Here is a 23276-nt window from a genome sequence, read left to right on the forward strand (position 1 = left end):
TCAGCTGGGGTGGTGTTCATCTTCCTTGCAGAAAACATGCAAAGCTATTTCCAAGATTAGCTCCACCTCTTATTTGAAGCAAATGATGATAAATAGGTACCAGAAAGATGCCATAAGCTCATAGGAGAATTCCTTTTAAATTAATCATAGCTAAAACTATTATACAAACTTCAAGTATAAATCAATGCACCACAAGTAAGTCGCCTACTTGATTTGTAAATTACTAGTGAAAGTACAGATGGAGTCATCAACAAACTATTTTAGTATCTGCAAGGCTTGTAGTCATCAAGAGGAATGGAGGAAATAAATGAGAATACTGGGTGATGCCTTAGCTGATCAAGCACGAGGACTGATAAATGGGTTTGTATTAACAAAGAGGAAATAAAAAGAGGCAAATACAGACAGCACTAACCCACACTGAATATGCTTTATTACCAAAAGAAAATTAAAGACAGATTTTTCCAGACCATATTCCTGTTTGCTGAGCTGAAGATGATTTGGATGAAATAGGTCTTGATACATATTTGGCAAGCAAGTAATCTCACCAGAAAACTGTAATGTGTTAGAAGTAATTTTAATTAGTGAAATGTGTTCATTAATTCAACTAATTAATTAAATTAATTAATTCATTAGACTGCAGAAAACTAAGTAATCAATAAATGTTCAAATCCTTAACGAAGTTTCTTGTCAAAGGAAGGAGAGTACAAGTTCAACTGTATTCAAGTTGCAAAGAAAATCTGTCTGCCCTAAAATCTAAATTAGAATCTTTCTGAAATTTCTAAATATATCTGTTCTGAGAATAACACCTGAAATCTAACAAACTATACAAGCAAAAAAAAAAATTCATATTTTTCCCCTTGAAGTACTAGCTATCATTCAATCATGTTCAAAGTGACTAATCTTCATTAGAGTGTATCAGAAGAGTTGTTTAATTTTTTGTCTCCTTTCTTCTTGGGTAACAAGAAGTATAGTACCATTTCAAAAGAATTTAATTTTGTACCAAACCCAAAAGAGCTTCCAGTGCATTGTTAGCAAGACTGGATTTTATAGCCATAGTTACAATATAGTTTTTATGTGACTCAACTACACTGTTAGAAGCGCAAACTTCTAAAGCTGAATACTGGAGCAGTAATACAATCTATGCAACTAAAGGAAACTGTTGGCTTATTTTGAATATATTAATTAATATACTATTACTCTGTGTATGTAAAACCATGTCAACAATATAAACCATGATTTGGGAAAATAATATGCAAATAAGTGCATCACATTTAGCACAAGTATCTGCTTCTTTGATTTCAAAACATTTCAACTAATATGCTTATTTTTATTAGGCTGGAAAAACTTCACTTAAATCAATATGAAATTACCATTAAAGATTATATAGAGGATATATAATATGTAGGTTCTGACTCCACATAAGCCTAGCAGTTAAAAAGATCCTAACTTGCAAAATGATATCATTAGAGCAACAGTATTAGAGGAGGTAAGTGTGACTGAAGCAATTATTATGGAGGGTGAAAAGTGGATACATATTGTGTATTACCTCATGTGCCTGACTTCATATGATCTGATTAAAATGTTTCAGAAAAATACAGGGAAAATTACTTTTAATAGCACTTGAATATTTGATTCTTAGTTCAAAGCCATTCAGTTTGCAATAATAATTATACAGTACCAAAAGTAATACTGAATGTGAAAAAAACAATCTCTTAACTTCAAAGCAAATAATTTAATTTGTTTTTCCTTTTTTTTTTAACTAAAGCACATCTGAATTTAAAGTACTATTTTCTGTGTAATGGAGGTTTAAATTCCTGTTATAAAGCGTGAAGAGCTTATTTCGATTTCTAGCAATTGAACTTCTGCTTCAAAAGGCATAACATTTTACTTCATCCAAAAGTGTGTATCTTAGAGGGAAAAGTGCTCTAAAAAGTAATAATGAATCAAAGTAATTGCTCGCCACAAGGTATTGCTCTGCAGGATAGGAAGGTCAGACCAAAACAACATCCAATCCTCAGTAAATCTATTCATGTTTTACAGCTCAAAGACAGATGAAACTTTTAAAAGAGAGCACTTGGAAAACAAGAACTAAAAATGAAGCACTATCCACTGAGCTAGTAAAGTAACTTTGACTTCAGTGCAGTGTGTCTGTTGGCAGCAGACAGTCCAGGAGAAGTTTGAATTAGCAATTCTTACAGTCTCAGCCTGAACTTCAGCTCACAGCCAGGCCACTTTGGGTCATGACTATTGGTAGGTTGGATCAGTAGATTACCAGGTATGGCACAAATGAGTGCATTCAGAATTGGGCACAATTTTCCACTTCTAGCAGGAGCTGTCTGGCTAGCACAGCAATAGTGCTCTTCTGTCAGCAAGACCCAGGAACATGCTTTCTTGGCCAACACTGCATCCAACACCCCAACTGCTTTTTAAGTGTAGGATGCCAGATCTGGTTTTGGGGGATTGCTTCTAGCAGCTTCCTCTGAATTCCTTGCTTATACCATAATTCATTGCTATTGGGAATATGTTCATTAAAAATTCCAGGGTACTTCTAGGTCATTTAGACCTTTGGAGCCACAAAACATGACCTTTGCATAGGTCCACAACAAACACAGTCCTCACTTGTTGCAGATGATGTTCAATACTGGAATACCAGTGAGATTTGTTATGGTTATTGAAAGCGTAGTAATCACCTCTGTTTTGGCCATCAGTTCCACTAGCACTTTTATCATCACCATATCACATCATGGATCATAGCAGGTTTTGTCATGGCATGTTCCCTGACTGTGACAGTATCACTGCTGAGACCTCTAAAGACGTTCTTCCAGCAAAGAAAATCTTCATCTAGCTGAATGCTGGTGGTTATACCTGAAGACCAGTTTTTTTAAGAAACAGAGATCACATCACCTTACACTCATTCCTGCCTACCTATTCAGCCCAGTTTGAGTTAAGATGGAGTCATGAGCTCAAGGGAAGTTGGTAGTGCTACCTGGCTCCACCACTGCCTTTCCTGAGAAGCTGTCTGTCCTCCACAGTGCAATGCACTGCTGATGTCCATCCAAATGTCAAAGTCCCATTTACCTGGCTTTGCTTTCTGTCTCCCTGTGCTTTGCCACATAAAAATCTGCTAAAATAAAAGTAGTCACTCCTACTTCTACACTTCTTATAGCAGGAAGATATGGCCAGAAGAGAGGAAAAGTAATATGGTCCAAGAGTTAAAGCAAAGAAAAATGTGGAGGCAAAATTCTCCAATGCTATATCACTGGCAAGATTTCCAGTGCCTAGTAACATGCCTAAAAAAGGATAAAAGCCCCAGTGGAAAAAACAAAACCCACAAATATTCCCATAACAAAGAGTATGCAAATTAGTTTTCTTCCATCTCATTAATGCAAAATCCCCCTCTGATCAAATCTGTGCAATGCACTTCCTTATCTGAGATAGACTGAAGATTTTACAGAAGATCTCAACTAATCTGGGAACTATGGGCTTTTTCTGTCCTGTAATTGACTCTATCCAACACTCAGAACTAATCTCCTCCCAGAAAAACAATTCTCAGCCATGCTCCAGATGAAAATGCTCTCAGGGGAAATATTTTTTGGCAGCCTGCCATTCCTTGGACACCCCTTTCACAGGCCTCACACTTCCCTACATTCAACCTGTCTTCTTGGTCTCTTCTGAATCCCTAACATGCTAAATCCTGACTCTAACACAAGGTGTGTGCTGAGCCTTAGCCAAAGCACTCATGGGCCAGACAAAATATTTCTTTGGACATGTCACTCCTTGGACAGATCCTTCACAATTGTATTCCAACAGAAACTCTAAATTTATGATTAAGGACTCTGTGAGCATCCCCCTTTGGGATGTGGGTAAGATGGTCATGACCAAGCTAAACACTGAGACTGAAATAACAGCTGCAATCTTTAACTTTCTTGGAAATCCCAGCAGATCCCTCAATGCTCTTTTGTTATTCCCACTGAAAACCAGCAGAGAAAATGATGCAAAAGTTTTTCACCCATTTCCTTTAAGGCTCACCAGTTTCCCACTTTTATCCTCTACCATTATTTAGATTTAGTATGCACAGGAGAAAAGTCAGAATTAACTCTACAATGTCATATCTGAAGTCACTGAATTTCCTTAAGTAAGCAGTTGTAGCTGGGATATGGGGAGATTATTTCAGTTTTTCATTCAAGTTGCAGGACGCTGGAGGTAAGATAAGGCTAAAAGCAGAGGTCTGTGACATGCTCCTAATTTTCTTAATGTTCAGTTAAAAGCAAAAGCCCTGAGGGCTGAATCAACAGTAAGGTAAAACCACATATAGAAGCTGTGATCATTACAACAGGAATTAAGAGGGAGGAAAGGGCAAAAAATGCTGAAAAATAGTAAGGAGAAACAACAGAATGAATAACAGCAGATAAGTCACATAATATTCATTTTCAGAAATTACTGAAGATGTTAAAATGAACTACACAATCCTATCCTGGATCAGCACTTTGTGGCATAAGGGTATCTTGCTTCTCGCTTTTCATAAGTGCTTACAACTGGGACTTACTTTCTCATGTTGCAGTAAGTCTCTTGAGGCTGTTAAATGTCAACAGCTGAGAGGGTTTGTTGAGATTCCTGTAGTTCTCAACCAGAAGTCTCCATTAGGGAACAAATGGTGCTGACAAAAAGGTTATCTGGCCCTCCAGATTAACTCAAGTGTGTTAACTGTGTCTGTAGTACTAGGCTGAAGACAATAGGTTTCTTTGATTGAGAAAAGCAAAGAATTATTGCATTTAGAGCAAAATTCTTGGGTGAAGACAAAAAAAAAAAAAAAAAACAACCTAGATACTCTCTATACTGAAACCACATATATCCCAGTTTCTTCTACAATGAAGAAAGCTTGTGTAAGAGCTAAAACAAATACAAAAAAGCTCCAACAGCATATGAAGTTTGCATTTTAAATTCCTCAGAATCTACTGTCATAGAAAGCTCTAACTGCACACTGAAGTACTTCAAAGTTAGGAGATGATAATATTAATATTGCTTTCATGGCATCCACTCAGCCATTTTCAGAAGATCCACTGTGATACCATCTTTAATTACATGGTCATATCCAGTGCTCCCTACAGTGTTAATATGAATGCTCCTCACAGAATAGTTACCCTCTATTTTGTTTTGTCATTGCATAGATAGAGTTCATTTACTGTTTTAAACAATTTACATTGTTTAGCATCTGCTCTCCATGCCAGTTACAAAATTACATGAATGGCTTCTTTCCTAGCAGCCTCTGTTACAGTGTTCATTACTGTAATATCCAAATGCTCTACAAATATGCATTAAATTCTTTTTGTGGCTCTTTTCCTTGTAATATACTTTCTGCGGTGGTGAAACAGCCCAGAAAGGGACTAAGGCAATATGAAAATTTTGTGAGTATTTTCTACTAATTTTGGATGTCCAACTTGAAAAGTCCAGGGCCTGCCTTTCAGGACTTTAACATTTGCAGTATGTAGTGGTTTATTTGGACAGCAATAGGCACTAACTTCTGTGTCACAGAAGACAAGGAGACATCACGGAAAGCTGAAGAGAGATCCTCCAGGGTCTTATTCAACTACTTTCATCATATGACCACCCTGTGACCACTGCCCTTACTCAGCACATGGAAACCTGAACAGGCTTGTGTGCACCACTCTTCTCTGCTGTCATCCATGCAGGACAAAGAAGGCTGCTGAACCAGCTTTTAATCCATGCCATGTTTGCACTCTGCTGTGAGTAAAGAATAGTGCAGAAACAGGGGCAGAAGTTTACCAAGGGAGCCACCAGCAAGTCCTCTCTACGCTGACAGGAAGGCTCTAAGCACTTTTGGGTTTTCCCAAAATATCAAAAATAGAGAACGCAGCTGTCAAATTTTAATAATATGTTCAGTTACTACTATAAAATATAATTTTATTTTCAAAGCTGTGGTTATTTTGAAGCAAAGTTTTCTTAGATAACAAAAAAGCACATACTTTTAATGCACCAATCTTCCCTACTAAATATCAAGCCCTTTCTCCAACGTACACGAACAAAAAATTTCTTGTATTGTTCTGAGCCACATTTTTTGTTTCCAGACAGAGGAAGAGGCACCCTGTGCCTCATCAGTGCCTGGTATAAATCCTGGGATCAATCCTGGAAAATTCACACCCAATCAGGTAAAGCCAGGAAAAGTTAAAAGCAAATAAACAAGCTCTTCTGATAGAAAATATTAGGTTGTTTTAATTCTAAGACTAATGAAGTAATAGCATTGATTCAAGAGCTGATTTTTCTAAAAATTAGGAAATATCACTGCATAGATGAAAGCCTTCCAGACGTAACATACCTAAAAAAAAATGTGCTTTACAAATGATGAGGTGTATGAATGAAGGATAGAGTGGGAGATGAGCGCTGGCTGATTCAATTTTTCCCTGTATAGTCTACAATGAACCTGATGACAGTTTCCAGGGGAAAAAAACAACCAAACAAAACAAAACAAAAAATCAACAAAAAACTCACACAAAACAAAAACAACAGCAAAACAAAAAAAACCCTAAAACATATGAGATAGAACCAACCAAATCCAGAAAAATCTTTAGTCTGGTAAACCATAAAGATGAACACTTGCCAGCAAGATTCCTTTCAAGACCATTTTCAAAAACACAGACCTTTCCATAAATGGGCTAAGAATCTAAACAGCTGAAATTCAGGGATCTCTCTAGGGCTTGCAGACTTTAATTGGGCAGAATCCAGAAAACCTAAGATTGGTTTTCAGGCAGAGCTCTTCCTCATTACTTTTCTACAGACATGCCTGGGATAATTTTTAATTCTGTCATTTACTACCAGATACTGAAGGGTACATGGGAGGACAAAATTTAAGAGGAAGGAATCTAAAGCTAATGGTAAAGGAAGTCATAGGACATTAAGGGAGGAAGGAAGAAAACTGGACAGTAAAAACTCAAAGCTGAGAGGACCAAAGAATTAGCAAGTGGATGGATAGAGGGAAGAAAGTCAGAGTTAGCAGACAATAATGAGAAAAGAAAGACATAGCTGAGGACTGCATTCAGTGCCCAAGGGCTGTAGCCTGCTGCTGAGCTGCTGCACTGCTCAATAAATGCTGGTTTTCATCTTACCCTGTTCCCACAGGGAGCCTGGCCTTTGGCAGACATTTCAGTCCTACTTGGGAAAACAATTTTACAGAATATCCCTTAAACAATTTCACAGACTAACTCTCTACTGTGAGGATTGCTCTACACAGATTTTTTCTCTGTCACTTTCTTAGTTCATCACACCACTCATTTTTGTACTTGCCAAAATAATGATTTGACATTAGTTTTCATCAGATATTTATTGTCTAGGAGTCATTGCTTTAAACCTCATTCACCAAAGTACCATCAGCAAAAAGTGAGTCAGGAGAGGTTGTGCAAAAACATTTCTATAACAACACCCTTCTCTGTCTACATAAGTAAATCATCTGAGATCTTAACACATTGCAGAGAGTACCTGACTTAGAGTTGAATGAAAAAAAATTTAAACTGTTTATATACAGTGATACAGCACAATTCTGATTACTTATTTACCACAATAAGAATCTAATTCCCTCCAAGTGAAACCAGAAATTCAGGTTTTCAGGAACAGTTATGTCAGGCATCACATTTAGCCTTTGGCAACTACAATGAATTTGCTTCATATGGAAAGAACTGAGTCATGCATATTGCTCAGAACCCTGTTGCTGAATAACTTGTCACAAACTAAAATGAAGACTATCTTGTGTGCATTGTGTGTGGGACTTGGAGCTTCTGAGTCTTTTCACAGTGGATGGAATAAGTTTGTTTTCTTTCCACAGAGGAAAACACAGAACATGTGAATAGACATATATAAAATAGTTGTATAAAAAAAGGGCTCATTTCTGCACCATGTAAGCAGCAGAGATCTATCAAAGCAACTGAGCAACACTAGTTTATGTTTTTAAAAGTCTGTCTGTATGTTTGAAAGTGACTGTCTGTCGTAACACGCACTAAGTTTTGCTGTATTTTCCACACTTTGAGATCAACATTGCGATTTTTCTTTGAATAACCATTACAGTGTGAAATACAGTTTTGGAAAATAACAGATCCCATTTTGCTCTTGGCTTTTGGATAACATTTTCATAGTGTTCTTGTCAGCAGATATAGCTGACTGGTTGGTGTTTTTCCAGAAACACTAAATTTATGTTAGACTTGAGAGATTTTTATTGGTGACATGGCAGAATATAAGAGGCAATATGAGAAGAGGCATAGAAGCAAAAAGGAAAAGAGAATTAAATTATACTTCTCCATCTATTTTCTAAACAAAATATTATAGTTGAATTTGAGAAAGTACTCCATTTGAATATTTTTAAAATGTAAATTTTTTTTGTTCTATTTTCAAACAGAAGTTCCAACAAAATATAACAAATTTTTTTCCTTTTAATTCTGTTCAGAAGTGATTAGGTTATCTGAACACAAGACAAAACCAAGCAATATTCTTTACATTATTTCAGGGTATACTTTGATTTCATACAAAGCTAAAATGAAGGATTCTTGAGGAACCTCTCTGCTTCTTTCTTCCAGGAGAAAGGAGACATTTTTCCTTTCTCTCGTCCTATACTTATTTGATAATGAATATGTGCACTAGAACACAAGTGATATGTTCATCCACATAAAAGGGGACCTTTAGCTAAAACAAGGCAATTTAAACCTATGTTTCTAATATATTATAGTCACTATCTTGCTGGAATTTACAATGTGCATAGATGCTTAAATACTGTAATATGGAAGGCATAGGACTTTAATAAACAGAGGTAATATTTTGGGGACAGAATGTCTCTGAGCCTACCACCAAAATTAGGCATTACTTTTGCTATCATTTCTTTGTAGCAAGATGGGAATTTGCAGGTTATTGCCAGAAAAAAAGTCTTTATACTTCTAGACTGAAGGAGGAGATTCACCACATTTTCATTGTGTAGTGTATGGTTGTGTTCAAAGGGGTCCCAAGGTGAGGTGAGAGATGAGAATCTTGACTCCATGTTTCAGAAGGCTGACTTATTATATTATGATATTATATTATATTAAAATGTTACACTAAAACTATACTGAAAAGAATAGAGAGAAAGGATCCATCAGAAGGCTGTAAAGGAAAGGAATGATAATAAAATCTTGTGACTGTTCACAGCCTCGACACAGGTGGCTGTCATTGGTCATCAAGTAAAAACAATTTCACATGCTGGGTAAACAATTTCCAAATCACATTCCAAAGCAGCAAGACATGGAGAAGCTGAAGCTTTCCAGCTTCTCAGGAGAAAAGATCCTAGCAAATGGATTTTTCATAAAATATGTCCGTGACAGTAGTGTCTTTAAAAACAGATGGTTTCAATTTACTAATCACTGACAACTGGATTGTAATACTGAACACTAGCTTACTCCACACAATCCCAATGGCTGCAAACATAAAACTCTCACCTACCCTGCCAGACTGACCTTATGTGTATCTGAGACACAAAAGGAGCCCCAGGCTTCACTAACAAATCACTGGGGCAGAGATGAAGAAACAGCAGGAGATTACTTTCTCATGTGAAGAGGGCAACAGATATGTCAAAACGGACTCTGAGCCTCTAAAGTCTGTTTTGGTCCAAGAAATATCTTTGTTTTCTGTTACGCCACTGTTTTCAGCGTAACAAATAAAGAGCTGTGCCCCAAATAAAGGACTCTAAATAGAGCACCCTAAATAAAGGGCCTGTCAGGGCTTCACCGGCTTTTACAGTAAAGTAACTGTGTGGGATTGTTTAGAAGAGGGAAAATTCAATAGCAAGCAAATTGGTTTAAGCCCATCACAATGGCAGGCATTTCCTCTTCCAGTCTAAAGCAAATTTACTATCTTGCAAACATAAATACTAAGATTACTTGTGCATTAGTCTAAAAATCTGTGGCACATTTTGTGTAAACCTTTCCGACAAGGACATGGTGGGCCATGACCGTACTGTCACCTGTTGTAAGGGATTACAAATAATACTACACTCATTTTTCAGTAGCTGATAATGGCAGCTGATCACGCTGCAAACATGGAAATTGATTTGCTCTGAGTCTGCTGCAGGATGACAAACCATTGCACCTTTGGTCACTCTTGCACTCAGTAATGACTGGAAGTGACTGTTTCTCCTGCAGGAATAGTTTTATGAGGCCAAGGGCATGAGCTATGTAATTTAGCATAGCTCACCCAATACTGGGTTCACTGCACAACAGGAAACAAATCACAATCTGATAGCATTAATTTTTGGAAATATCCACAAATTCCTCTCATTTTGTGAGTCCCTGTTTAGATATTGTGTAATTACTTTTAACATTTGTACTCATTCTCCACTATATTAGTCATCTGCATGCTGTATTATTTAATCTGCTCTGAAGTTCTTCTATATGAGAAAACAAATAGTAGGTGAAAGTGATATCATATTGCTTTTTGTGATGTTTTAGTTACACAAGTCCCATTTCAGAGATTAAGTTCAATTGTACACGTTTATTCTCTGTTGTAGTTTTGCACCTGAATAAGAGTTCCATTGCACTTAAAGCTTGCTCTGAAACGACTTGCATTTGGAGTCAATGAAAGGCTACCACTGTCTTTAACACCCATTACTTTAGGATTTGGAGTGTGAAATACAGCCATATAATCACCTCTTTCAAAAAAAAATAAAGAAACCCAAACTTAAAATACATTCTTGAGATCCTATTTCTGTTGCATAGAGTCTTTCAAATTAAAAAGTAAAATCTAACATAAATGTTAGTAGTACTTGTACACATTTGTACTTTTACACTGATATAATATACTGTAAAAGTAGCAATAACTCTGCTGTTCATAACCAAGGAACAAAGTGGAAATCTTGAGGTAGCCTTAATGTTAACAGTACAGAGAACACAAATAATATGAATTGATTTAACACCATGGGAAACTCAAATAGACAAGAAAATTTTCAATCATACATGCACTTAAACCATTACAGCTTCCAAAAGCACTCAATTGATTTTCTTGAGAAAATCTTTCCAGAGAAATTATTTTCTTTTCTCACAGAGAAACTCAGTACAGAAATAATACAGAAACCCTGAGAAACAAATAGCCCGCATGCCTGCCCAAGACACTGGTGGCAGAGCAGATATCTTCATCTGTATTGTGTAGAGCTCTCTCTTGGACATTCAGTTGGGTTCACACTTCGGACTATTGCCAGAAGTCTGGTAGACTTGTGTCCTCAGCCAGGTCAGCTTTCAGGGGAGGACAGCCAAGACACTCTGTCCCCAGAGGGACTTATAAAGAAACTGTGCAGTCTGGCATCCTCAAGTGACTCTAAGTCAAAGGACAGGTTTTTTCATGGGGGGACAAATTACTTAAATAAAAGGTCTCCCACCTTTCAAACTATCCTTTTCAGGGTGACAGATGTGAAGGGTGACACAATACAGATACCTTTGACTTCCACAAGTAAAGCTGGAGCACATCGAACTCCATATCAGTGTGTGTATTATCAGACCAAGACCCTCACACAGATTTCTTTTGCAAGATATTGCCACACCATGTAAGAGTTATGTCAGCATCACAGGAAGTTTCTGGGTGATTTTTCAAGTACTTTAGCTCTGCAATAACAAGATCTCATTTTCTCTTTTCTTTCCTTGCACATATTCAGAAAACTAATCATTATCTTATTATAATCAAGTTATTATTCTGGAATAACATCCTGAACCCCCAGGTTTACATCCTTACCAGTTGCATAGTCCGAGTTTGCCTGTCATTTCCTGGTAGCTCATCAGCTGGTGTGACTGACTTTATGTCTGCTTATTGTCTTTGTTAACATTAACTTGCCAGTTTTGCTGTCTGTTTGTCTCCCTCCTCTTCCTTGTTGGCAAGGTCCTCAGATAATCCTAAAAAGAAATGTTCCCACACTCCACATACCCTTCTCTGTCAGTGCAACTGAGCAGCTCCTCTTCATCACCACCACCTCGTGTGCCTCTTAGGTTTGTCTGAATGTTCTTGTGTATGGCTCCCTTCACTACACACCCTTAGAGGAGCAAAGCTCCTTCCATGTTCCTTTACAGAGACTGAAAAGATCAGTAATTTCAAAAGGAAAACTGGGTTAGTGAGTTCTCAACATTTCTGAAATTCATGGTATATATTCATTCCCACATGTGAGTCTTAGATTTCTTTTTTTTCTCTTCTTTTGCAGTTTTTTTCTCTTCTTTTGCAGAGGTTTAAGAAGCTGTGCTGCAAAAGTTTTTATGGTATAAATACAGGGAAAAAATGTTAATTAAGCAAGGAATATATCTAATTTAGTGAGAAAAAGCTAAGGAAAAATTCTTACTGACATTACTGCAGATAAATTTATAAGGTTAATTATTACAGAGTACACTGTAATACAGAAGTAGTAGAATGTCAGTTACTGAAATCCTTTATGGAGCTATCACTTATCACTTAAATCACTGATTTGTTTCACCAGTTTTTATTGATCAACATTAGTGTACCAGCATGAAAAAAAAAGTATGTATTTCTATATGGTTTAAATGATAGAGAAAACTGCAAAGATGTAAATTTCCGTTCTAATTTCTTATAACACTCATGGCTTTCTTTACACAGATATGAGTTGAAAACCTGAATGTCAACATTTAAGAAAATTCTGATGAAGGACAAACTTCTTATGTAAAGAAGTTTAATTACTTATTTTTAAAGATTTAACACAAGAAGGGTTTTCAAATATATCCTATATAGTATTGTTTAAACATAACTGAAAATTTATTTTTCTTCTTACACAGAGTAGTAAATATGTAATAATATTTTGTCCTTTTTAAACAATATTATTCAATAAATTATATTCTTTCTCTACTATGCATACCTTCTTGAAAAAGAACAAAACATTTTACTACAGAAAAGCATCTGAGTCTGATGAATCATATTTTCTCCACTAATCTATTTTTAAATTAAAGTGCAGGTAAATTTTGTGTCATCTAAACTATGCTGCTGGAAGGTCACTCAGTATCAAGATCTTTGAAATGTCTGCTATAATCTCATGTTAAAACACAATGTCTTTAGGATAATAGCAGGACATATTCTGGGTTTGACACTGCATCTTTGGTAGGGAGCAAAATAATTAATGGATAAATCTGTGAGGCTAAAGTCATTGATGACTGCAGCACTGGGTTGACTTAGAGGCATTAGTGTGGATGGGGGAGATAGGTGAGATCTGTAAAGGACCAGTCCCTGAATGTCACAGGGACCTGTGCAGCGCTACCATTTCCTTTTGTGCCTATTTTCAGCATGCCTTTTTTTGTGTCACTCATGACTAAGCAATCAGCAATCTAGGAAAAAAAAAAAGCCAAACACTTGTTTAGAAATATAAAATGTTCCGCAGAGATGAGAGGGTTTTTTGTGAGGTTGTTTTTTGTCCTAATGGCTTGGTGGTTGCCCACCAACAGAAATACAGAGCTGTGCAGTGTCAACACCTATGGTTTTGCTAAGCAGACTTGACAATAGGTCTGTAATTAGATGTGGCAGTGATGTACCCTTGACTTTGCTTATACAACACTTCCAGCCTGCGGTGAAGTACAAAGGTAAGAGACCAAAGAAAGTAGATGGGCTTGTGCACTTTTCAGAAAATCCTTTCTGAAAGCAATGGGGCTAGAGAGAGCCATTGGTTTAACCTTGTAGGGTATCTCTTATGTTTTTATGTCTTAATCTCTCCAGTACAGATGGAATCTTACACAAAGAAAGTCTTCTATAACCAACAGTGCTTTTCACATGTGACAAAATAATTCTTCACAGAGATACCTGACCTAGTTTGTTTAAAATGAGCCCAGCTTTGGGATTTCTTAGCCTGGCTGAACTGTTGGTTGCCATTTCTCAGTTCTAAACCTGCTCAGAGATCACTCAGCTCTGCACAGCTCTGTTTTGTCCTGGGCAGAGAGCCATCAAAGACAGCTTTTGAAGAAACACTGTACAATACCTGGAAAATGTTTTTGCCAACAACATTACTCAAACACAACTAGTCTATGCTAGCATGCACAATGTTTATTCCTACTGAGTCAGAAAAAAATCCCCACCAAACAGGACTATCAAGTTGTTATGACCAGTATGTGGCCATTTTTTTTCCTTTTTTCTCTAAGATGCACTGTAAAGGCCACCAAACCTTAGGGAAAGCTAACTAGCTGTGTTTACAGGATGTGTTTTAGGGACATTTTTTTTGGTGTCCACATGATTCATTGTCATATTCTTCATAATAGGGTAATGAAAACTAGTAGCTAGTGATTATAGTATATAATACACTAATTTTGAATAAAGACAGGGTAGAATAAAACTTCCTAAGTTCTCAGAATTTGAATAGACACATATATTTAGGAAACCACATTGCCAGAAAACGGGTGACCTTAATTAGACAAGTTTTCATGAACTGAACTGCTCATGTACAATGCCATAACTCTTTCCACTTTTCTGAGCAGAGACACATTTTCTGAACATGGATATGCACATGGATGTATAAATAGTACTGGCACATGAAAAAAATGTGTCATTTTACAGTTTAGTAAACCGTTTACCTCTGTGTTCAATATAGTCTTTGAATATTTAAGAAATAAGCAGATTTTAAGTCAATGTTTGATATGTGCTTGAAGACAAGACTGGAATGCTTAACTACCATTAAAGAAGTTAAATTATTGATTTAATGGTCATTTTGCAGTACTCCATTCTTTAAATTCAAAAAAGGCACTCCCAGGTCAAAAAACATCAAAACCATGATCTAGCTTAGCAATACACACCTCATCTCACAGGGCTGTATTGCAAGATCTTAAAAACATCAGTCATATAAACTTTCTCTATATTGCATGTACACATGTATGCACACACACAAGAAACCCCCATGGATAAAGTACATCTATTGAAAGAAAAGATGGAATTTCACATATAGGCTTTTCAATGTTTCATACTAAAGGCATATTTTGGTGATAGACACCTTTTCAACAAAAAAAAAAAAAAATTAAGAATTAATTTTGTACTTGGCAGGTTCCAAGAATGTGCAAACAAACTACTAGAACTTTGTGCAGTCATTTAGGAATGAACAATTTTTACAAGTTCATTTCAGTACAAGGGTCAGTGGTAATTCTGGTGGTGTCCTCAGGAGTTTGTACTGTGACAGAATAAGGAACTGCAAGAGCAAGAGAGAGGGAGCACACAGAAGCTGCAGTGGATTACATTCAGTTTTCTGAGGTATTCAGTAGAATCCAAGGTTTCACTTTTAAAAAATTCTCTAGACATTTTGACTGTAAATACCACTTTGAAAAAATGACCCACATGAACCAACGAAACCCCAAAAGCCTGACTTCACAGGAAGTCTAAAAATGGTCAGCCCAGTGAAAGCTTTATTGTTCTCATACAGTAACTGAAATTCAGTCAATGTATGAAATAGTTAAAGCTGAGGCAGGTAACAGAAGGTGAAGCAACTATGGAGATTGACAAAAATAACCTACTAGACACTTCTGCTTTCAGACAGTTGTTTATAAAGCTCACTGTGGAATTGGCTGGTGAGGTTTAATTGATTAGGTCTGGGGCTCAGTTTCCACCAGCTGGGAAATACCTACATAACATATAAGAGATAAATATTTTTGAAACTGAAAAAAGTTAAAAGTAATTGCAATGATCTTTTTCGACCCAATCTACTAGGAATTTGCACAAATTTGCTTCTCTCAGCACAGCAGTCTTGTGTCAATAATGCTGGCATGAACACATGGAATGAATGATGGCCAATGGCACCCTGGCCTGTATCAGCAATGATGTGGCCAGCTGGACCAGCTCTGTACTCAGCACTGGTAAGTCCTGTGTTCAGTTTTGGACTGTCTCATTACAAGAAGGACACTGAGATCCTGAAGCATGTCCAGAGAAGGGTAGTGGAGCTGGGGAAGGGTCTGGAGCACTAGGAGGAGGAGCAGCTGAGGGAGCTGGGGTTGTTTAGTCTAAAGAAAAAAGGGCTCAGGAGTGATCTCATTGCTCTCTGTAACTACCTGGGAGGAGGTTGTTGTGAGGTGGGAGTCAGTCTCCTCCAGATAAATGACAAGAAGAGAGGAAAAGTTGTGCCAAGGAAAGGGATTGGTTATTTTAAAAAATTTCTTCATGAAAAGGATTGTCAAGCACGGGAACAAGCTTCCTGGAGAACTGGTGGAATCACTATCCCAGAAAGTGCTCAAAAGGCATGTGGATGTGGCTCTTGGGGCCAGTGGCAAACACAGTGGTGCTGGGTTAACGGTTGGACTCTTAGAGGTCTTTTTCAACCTCAGTGATTCTATGATTTTATGATTGTAAACTGTCTTTCAATAAACAGACAACAGGTCCATCATGATGGCAGGTGAGAGCCCCCTCCAAGAACAATCTGTCTTTCCTCTATCAAAACCAGAATTCATGTCACTCCAAAAGTGAGGTGTTTTCTTTTATTTTGGCTTTATTAACTGTAGAGCTGGGCTGTATTTCTCATCCAGAACAATTTGCACTATGTCACTTTCTTGTTTAGTTTAAACAACTGGCAGTAATAAAACACGAGCAGGTGAATATGTTACTATGGTTCCTGTTTGTAGTGCAGAATAACAGACACAGAACAAGAGCACTGAGACAGGAAGGTCACACTCTTTGCCAAGAAGATCTCTATTTTAATTCAGATTTTGGTATTTGTCAAGTTGTTCTTTCTGAACATCCTTTGTTGGATGTGCAAATTAAATTATGTGATTCTATCTCCAATAACATTTTCTGCTTTCCAAGTGTTATATGTCTAAACACAGAAAGAAGATAATTCCAAATTCATGGGATGCAGCAGATACAGCCTCATTCAAACTATCTTAGAAATGAAAAATCTGTCTGGCTCATGGTTTTGACTGCTACCTGTGACACAGAAAGAAGAAAAGCACCAAGTGCTCTCACAGTTTCTAATTTATCATTAGCATAGTTTGTGTCTGCTTTTGGTCAGACATAATATAAAAGAATGTTTTCATGGTACCAGATTTATCTCCTCATGAAGAGAAAGTTCACTATGTGACTATGGTTTGCCAGATTAATGCTTCCACTCCCCAGCTGCCTTGTAGCCCCTACCCCAGGTGAGGCCAGGAGAATACACCTGTCTCCAGAGACACTAAACACAATTCCTTCATGATCTCTTCACCTTACAGGTTGTTTTTGGTATAAGAAGTACAGCAGGTGCTAAAAGAGCTCAGCAATGAGAAGATGCTTTACTGGTAAATACAAAAATGAAAGGCCTTTTTTCCTCAGTCTGTCCAAAACAGACTTCATTGTAGCAGGTGTGCACTTCTTGGATGTATTTCATCTTGTACAGCACATGTTTGGACTGAAATGATGCAGCAGACAGAAGTCAAGCCATGGATTTACCTTTTTTTCCCCTATTCACACAGATTGTTACTAATTTCATCCAAGTCATCCGCCTAGAAAGAGATCACTTAAGCCAAAGGAAGGAAGAAAAATGACATTTTTTTCTTAGTAAGAAATCACGCACAAATAAGAAGTGTTTGACTTTTGATATAATTTAGTTCTATTATATAATATAAATATACTAGCAAAATATAAAAAATGTCCCCTTCAATTGTAGCATACAACTTCTACCAACAACCTTTGGTCAAAAGAGAACAACTGAGTAAAGAAATCTCATTCTTTCTTAGTTCTGATAGCCAAGGATACATGAAAATTGCCTTTGTTCTGAATAGTGTTTATTTTTTGTTTTTCCCAGATGAGATATTGCAAATCCTTTCTGCCCTTTCCCCCAGGCATTGATCCGCCTTATCAGCTCTACCTCAGCCATATCGGACAGTCAGAGACACCCGGGAAGAAAAAGGAAGTTATCTAAAGAAGTTTCTTACTTTCCTTCTTGCTTTACTTCATTCTCTTTCTTACCAAGGAAAAGTAAAAAAAAAAAAAAAAAAAAAACCAAAAAAAACCATGCCTTTCTCCCTGATAAAAATTCACACACAGCAAGCAGACAAACTGGTCTGCCGCAGCACTTGTTGAGAACAAGCAATGACCCAGCATTATTCTCTGCCAGAACTGACAACACAGTGCCAGATGGACTATCTGATCTCTAACTGTCTCTATAAGAAAGACCATGTCAATATGTTGATAAAAGAGGGCAAGATAGATTTGCTTGTTAATACCCTTGAAGGTCACAGACAAAACTGAAATGATAAGCAAAAGAAATTTGACTACTCTGCACGCAGCTCTCAAGCATTTATTGGCTAAACTTACTGAGTGGCCCTGTCATCTCTCACTGTAGAACCTTTCATGCCCCTCTATTCCTTTGTTTGAGTGACTTTACAGAGTAACCATGCATGCATATGAATGCAATTTTTAAAATATTTTCTACACAAGCATGTTGAAATCAGCTGCTAAAGAATGTGATCAGTCTGGTTTTCTTTCCAAGCTTCCTAGGAGTCATACCATGAATTAAGTCTGTTTCTCAGAACAGAATAGCCAGTGTTTCTTTATCTAATGAGATGGAGATGCAATTCGGAAATAAAATTCCTGTTGTCTCCGCAGATACACAGAAGCTGGCTGGTGCTACAAAATGTGATTCAATTAAAGAATGTTGATCAACTATGCCTGGCAAATATTGCAAGCATAAAACCACACTGCAAATATATGGTAAATGAGCATTTTGGCAGGTAAACACAAGATTGTGAGTCTTCCATTCTTTGTCAGTTCTGTGCTGGGACCATAAAGGACCCTGCCATACAGGATGCAATGATGCATTAGAGACTTTGCATATTTCCACAAATGTCTATAACATGGCCATGAAAAATTCGCCAATACCAAAGGGAATTAAAATCAAAATAGAGAGATGAGAGAAGATATACTCAGGTTGGGGTAGAGAGAATTATTTAATCTTTACATTTTAATAAAAGAGATACTAGAACAACCTTTTTTCTAATTGCAATCCTTAGGGAAAACAAAGGGTGGCTCTTTAAACCATCATTATTTTTGTTCTTACTGTTTCGCTAGGATAACTGAGGTGTAAACTACAGAGGGTGGGTGAAAGGGAATTCTTGGGAGACATTGTAGCAAGGGATCATCCAATTTGATAAAAAGCAATAAAAATCCTCATTTTGACAATGAATAGCTCTACTGGAAATGCCTAACAAAGCAAAGAAGTATAGCTTTATTTTGGCCATGTTTGAGTTGGGATGACTCTTCAAATGTCCTGCAGAGGTCCCTTCTAACCTCAGTTTGTCTATTGTTATATGTGTGTGGGCTGACAGGCTTGTACACATGTGAAGATCACTAAAGACAAGTGACTTAGAAAGAAATCTGAGAAAAGACAACATGTTTAAGCCACATTAATCTTGCTGTGAAATAAAAAGCCCATTTTGAAGAAATTACTTCATCTGAGAGCTGGAAAAACTCTCCATTGTTTCCTCTCCAGTGTTCTAACAATCTGTAGAGAAAAAATTTTTCTTGTAACTGAGTCTTTAGTATAAAGGGAGAAAGGTATATAAAGAAAAAGTAAAAAAATAATAAAATTGATTCAGTAACAAGTAAAAAAACAGAGGTACACAACAATGCACTTTGGCAAACTTAACTCTGTATTTGAAGCTCTAGATAGAGAAAAATAAGGACATTAGGAGCTGAGATGTTTTATAACTGAGAAAAATTACTTTCAAAGTATTAACAGCATGAAGAAATCTAGTGACTTCTAAGAAAACTAGCTCTTGAAAGAGAGCAAAGGCCAACCTGAGCTAAATTACAGCCTAACACCATTTATCTAGTGATTCAGAAAATGCCTTCCCTGCAGATTAATTTCTCCAGTTGGAAGAATTTTTTTGAACACGACCATTGAAAATGGTCTGCCTGAATACAGAAATAGAAACAGCTGGACAAACTCTGGAAATTAAGGTCTTCAGGTTAGAGATTAATCTTAGAGTTGCCCTAAAATGCCTCTAGCAAAAATCCTACAGCTGATAAAAGACTGGTATAATCATATCTGAGCCAATTTTCCTAGCCTGTGGCAGTACAGTGGGCAGATCAGGTTGAAGATGATGTTTCAGGTTCAAATGAGATTTAACAGAAAGGCTGCATCACCATCCCTCTAAAGTCAACATTCATTCTGAGACTAATAATGAATGTCGCTTATGGCATTTTTTTACAAAGTGATAATTTTTTTTCCAAAATATACCTCCGGAACTGCAGTCAGACCTATTTCAGCAAATGTTGACTCTGACTTCAACAGACAGAAGTAATTGTGTAGCCCAGTCTGATTCAGACCTTACTCATCATTACTAAGGAGAAAAGTAACTGATTCTGTGTGATTCTTGATCTATTTCAGAATATTTAATAAGATCTGGCACGCTTTGAAGGGGCAGAAGAAAATGGGATGGATAATTAAACTCTGTGAAAATTTAATAACTTCATGTCTACTCTGTTGTTACATCTGCTTTTGCCCTTTGCAGTACTCGCTGCAGTTAATTTTGTCCTGAGAGCAGAGATTTGCCTCCAGAGAAAATGCACATAGTCTAGAAGGAATCATTTGAAACTTATCTGCTAGGGACTCGCCCATCATTTGGAAGAAGATGAAAAGGTGTAAAGGTAGCTTGCTTTGACTGATTAACTGGTAACTTTGCAACTGGTTAAGCTGAACACTTACTCAGGGCAGGGGTCATGTACTTCTACTCTCTGGGTATCGTCTGATACACATTTACTCTTATACAAATAAAATTAATGAACCATCACAGCAGTAACCAACTTGATCTTCCCAGGTGATTTTTAAACAACTGATTAGTGTATATCACAGAAGGAAATTATTTAAAACAAAATAAAACCCCTCCACACTCTGCCATCAGTAATTTTATCTTCTTGTGCCTACGGTGTCTTTTCCTTGCCCATGCCAACTAGTGCTACCACCTCTAGGACCACCAGAGGTTGAGTGTGGGAGGGTAATACCCAGCAAGAGAAAAGGCCATGACCTCCTGTCTCAAACCCATTTAACATAACAGAGAAGAGTTTCATTTCACACAGGGTGGGTTACTCACGGCTCAGCTTCGATGCTCTGGTCAGCAGCTATGTAGTTGGCAGGGATGTAGCCCGTGAGCTTGCGGCCAGGACACACTGACCCCTCTGGCAGGAGAAGCTTGGCATACCACCATCCCTCATGGGATGCATTCAGCACTTCCAACTTATCCCCAGCTCGGAAGCTCAAGTCATCCTCAGTGCGAGCATCATAATCGAACAGTGCCACAAATTTGCAAATGTTTGCTAGCTCCTGGCCAGGCAGTGGAGGTAAAGGTTTCTCTTTTATCTTACTCTCTAAGTCCTTCTGTCCTGCTTGGAGATCAGGTTTTATCACAGCAAGGTTGGCAAAGACCTGGCCTCCTTTGTCTTCCTGCTCACCATTTCTCCCAAATAAGCAGGGAAGGTAAGGCTTCAAACAGGCACAGTGCTTCCGAAAGAAGTTTCCCATCTTGATACTTTGTTGCTTCCTCTGCTTCTGCTTTTCTTTTGCTTTTCCTGTTTGCAACACCCTTAGACCAATTTTTGCACCATCCACATATTAGCTCTTTGTAGACTTCTTCTCCCCCTTCTCCTTTGACATAAAATGAAACGACTCTTGGCACGGCTGAAAGCTCCTCTCTGGGTCCCACGGAGAGCTCATTACAGACGGCTCCCAGTTAGGGAGTGAAACCTAAGCACTCAAGTGCCAGCACACGTATGGAGGGAATTTTTCACTTCCTCTTCAGAAAAAGGAAAGCAACACAACAGCTGTGCTGGGCTGAGCTCTGAGAACACCGACAAAGTGTGAGCCTCTTCTGTTACAGCACAACAATAAAGCCAGAACATGTAAATAAGGGAGGCTTTTCAATTCCTTCTGCTCGGGATGGGTGTTTTCTTATCTCGGATGTGGTCTGGTCATATGATCAGTGGTGAATGTCTGTCTTGGCAATGATTAACCAAACTGACCTGCCTGCTTCCTCAGCAATCTGACGTGGACAGCTTGAATGAATATTTCTTTTTGCTTCCCGGTTTGCACTGGTTTCAGTTCGCAGTGGGAAGCCTTTGCTCGCCTGAGACAGGCAGACGCCCTCACCAGGAGTGCACCTGTGGCTCCTGCCCTCACTCACACCCAGGCGCATTCCCTGCCAAGTACCCGCCCCTCAAACAAACTCTATGGCTTTTTTTTCTTTTTTTCTTTTTTTTTTTTTAGCTGGGTTGGGCACTTTTTACAAGGAAAACCAAATAAATACGGCTTAGAGTAATAAAGCAGTATATTTCAAGGCATTCCTTATTCTGCATTTTAAGGAAACCAAGGCACAAGCCAAAAAGCATTTCTCTAGGTGACTGGTTGATTAAATCAACCCTATATAAAAATAATGGCTGTCAGCTTGTAAACAATGACACTGCATTAACCAGTATATTCCCATTTCTAAAGTATCTCTAATCCAGCATACAGACCAAGCCTGGGTGTCTGGATACCGTGTGGCTGTGGCAAAGCAGGCTGAAGGGTTGGCCGTCCTACCACAGTGGTGCAACCCAAGCTTTGTAACTCCTGGAAATCACCACAGCCAGGGGGACACAGAATGATTGGAACAGGAACAGGAAGCACTGAAAATACAGTGATAGCCTGTTTGCACACAGTGGTGGCATTTCAGTAAGAGACAAACTCTTACGGATCAGAGTCTATTTATTGAGATCAATCAAAACTCACACATGGACTTACAACTTCCTGGTGATTAAAAAACCAAAGTCCTATATTTTTCTTTTCTTTTCTTTCCTTTTTTTTTTGGTCAGGAAGCTGACTTCTGTGGTTTTTATTTTACTAGAAAGAAAACACCTAAATAATAGAAATCAAAGTCACTTGCTTTCATCATGTCTCTCATTCATTTGAGTGAAGAGACCAGTAGCAGAGGCAGTAGGCTACTGACAAACTAAAGACTGTGGGCCGACTAAAAGATATCTCCATTGAAAGTGATAATGTTAGTATCAGGTGCATGTCCACAGAAGAGGAATGGGGAACTGCTTAGACACACTTCTGTAATGCTGCAGAAGAAATTAAATAAAGGAGGAAATACCATACACATAAGTCACCACTAAACCTCATCATCTTTAGGGTCTGATAGAAAAAAGTTATGCTGATTTGGCAGATTATGATAATCTTATTTCATTTCTGAAGCACCACTGGAGATGATTTTTGTCAGCAATTATTAACTGCATAATAGTAAGAACACAGATATCCAAGAGATATTTGCTTTTCCTTGGTGTAAATAACACTATCT

At 37.7% G+C, this 23276-nt stretch overlaps 1 protein-coding gene and 1 long non-coding RNA gene across 3 annotated transcripts in view; one reads left to right on the plus strand and one right to left on the minus strand.

The window, feature by feature from the left end:
- The window catches only part of LOC135296537 (uncharacterized), a 104445-nt gene extending 88641 nt beyond the window's left edge, over positions 1-15804 (plus strand). Inside the window, exon 6 of the long non-coding RNA XR_010358621.1 lies at positions 15715-15804. This is a non-coding gene — a long non-coding RNA (uncharacterized LOC135296537). The remainder of the gene's footprint in view (positions 1-15714) is intronic.
- Positions 1-22030, minus strand: part of FRK (fyn related Src family tyrosine kinase) — a 49103-nt gene extending 27073 nt beyond the window's left edge. The window contains exon 1 of one of the 2 annotated variants that reach the window (XM_064412979.1): positions 21039-22030. In XM_064412979.1, coding sequence (XP_064269049.1) covers positions 21039-21466 — 428 coding nt within the window. In that variant the 5' untranslated portion in view covers positions 21467-22030. The remainder of the gene's footprint in view (positions 1-21038) is intronic. The other variant, XM_064412978.1, reaches the window with a different exon arrangement.
- Positions 22031-23276: the final 1246 nt, after the last annotated feature.

Source organism: Passer domesticus, chromosome 3, assembly GCF_036417665.1.
Source record: "Passer domesticus isolate bPasDom1 chromosome 3, bPasDom1.hap1, whole genome shotgun sequence".
Classification (NCBI taxonomy): domain Eukaryota; kingdom Metazoa; phylum Chordata; class Aves; order Passeriformes; family Passeridae; genus Passer; species Passer domesticus.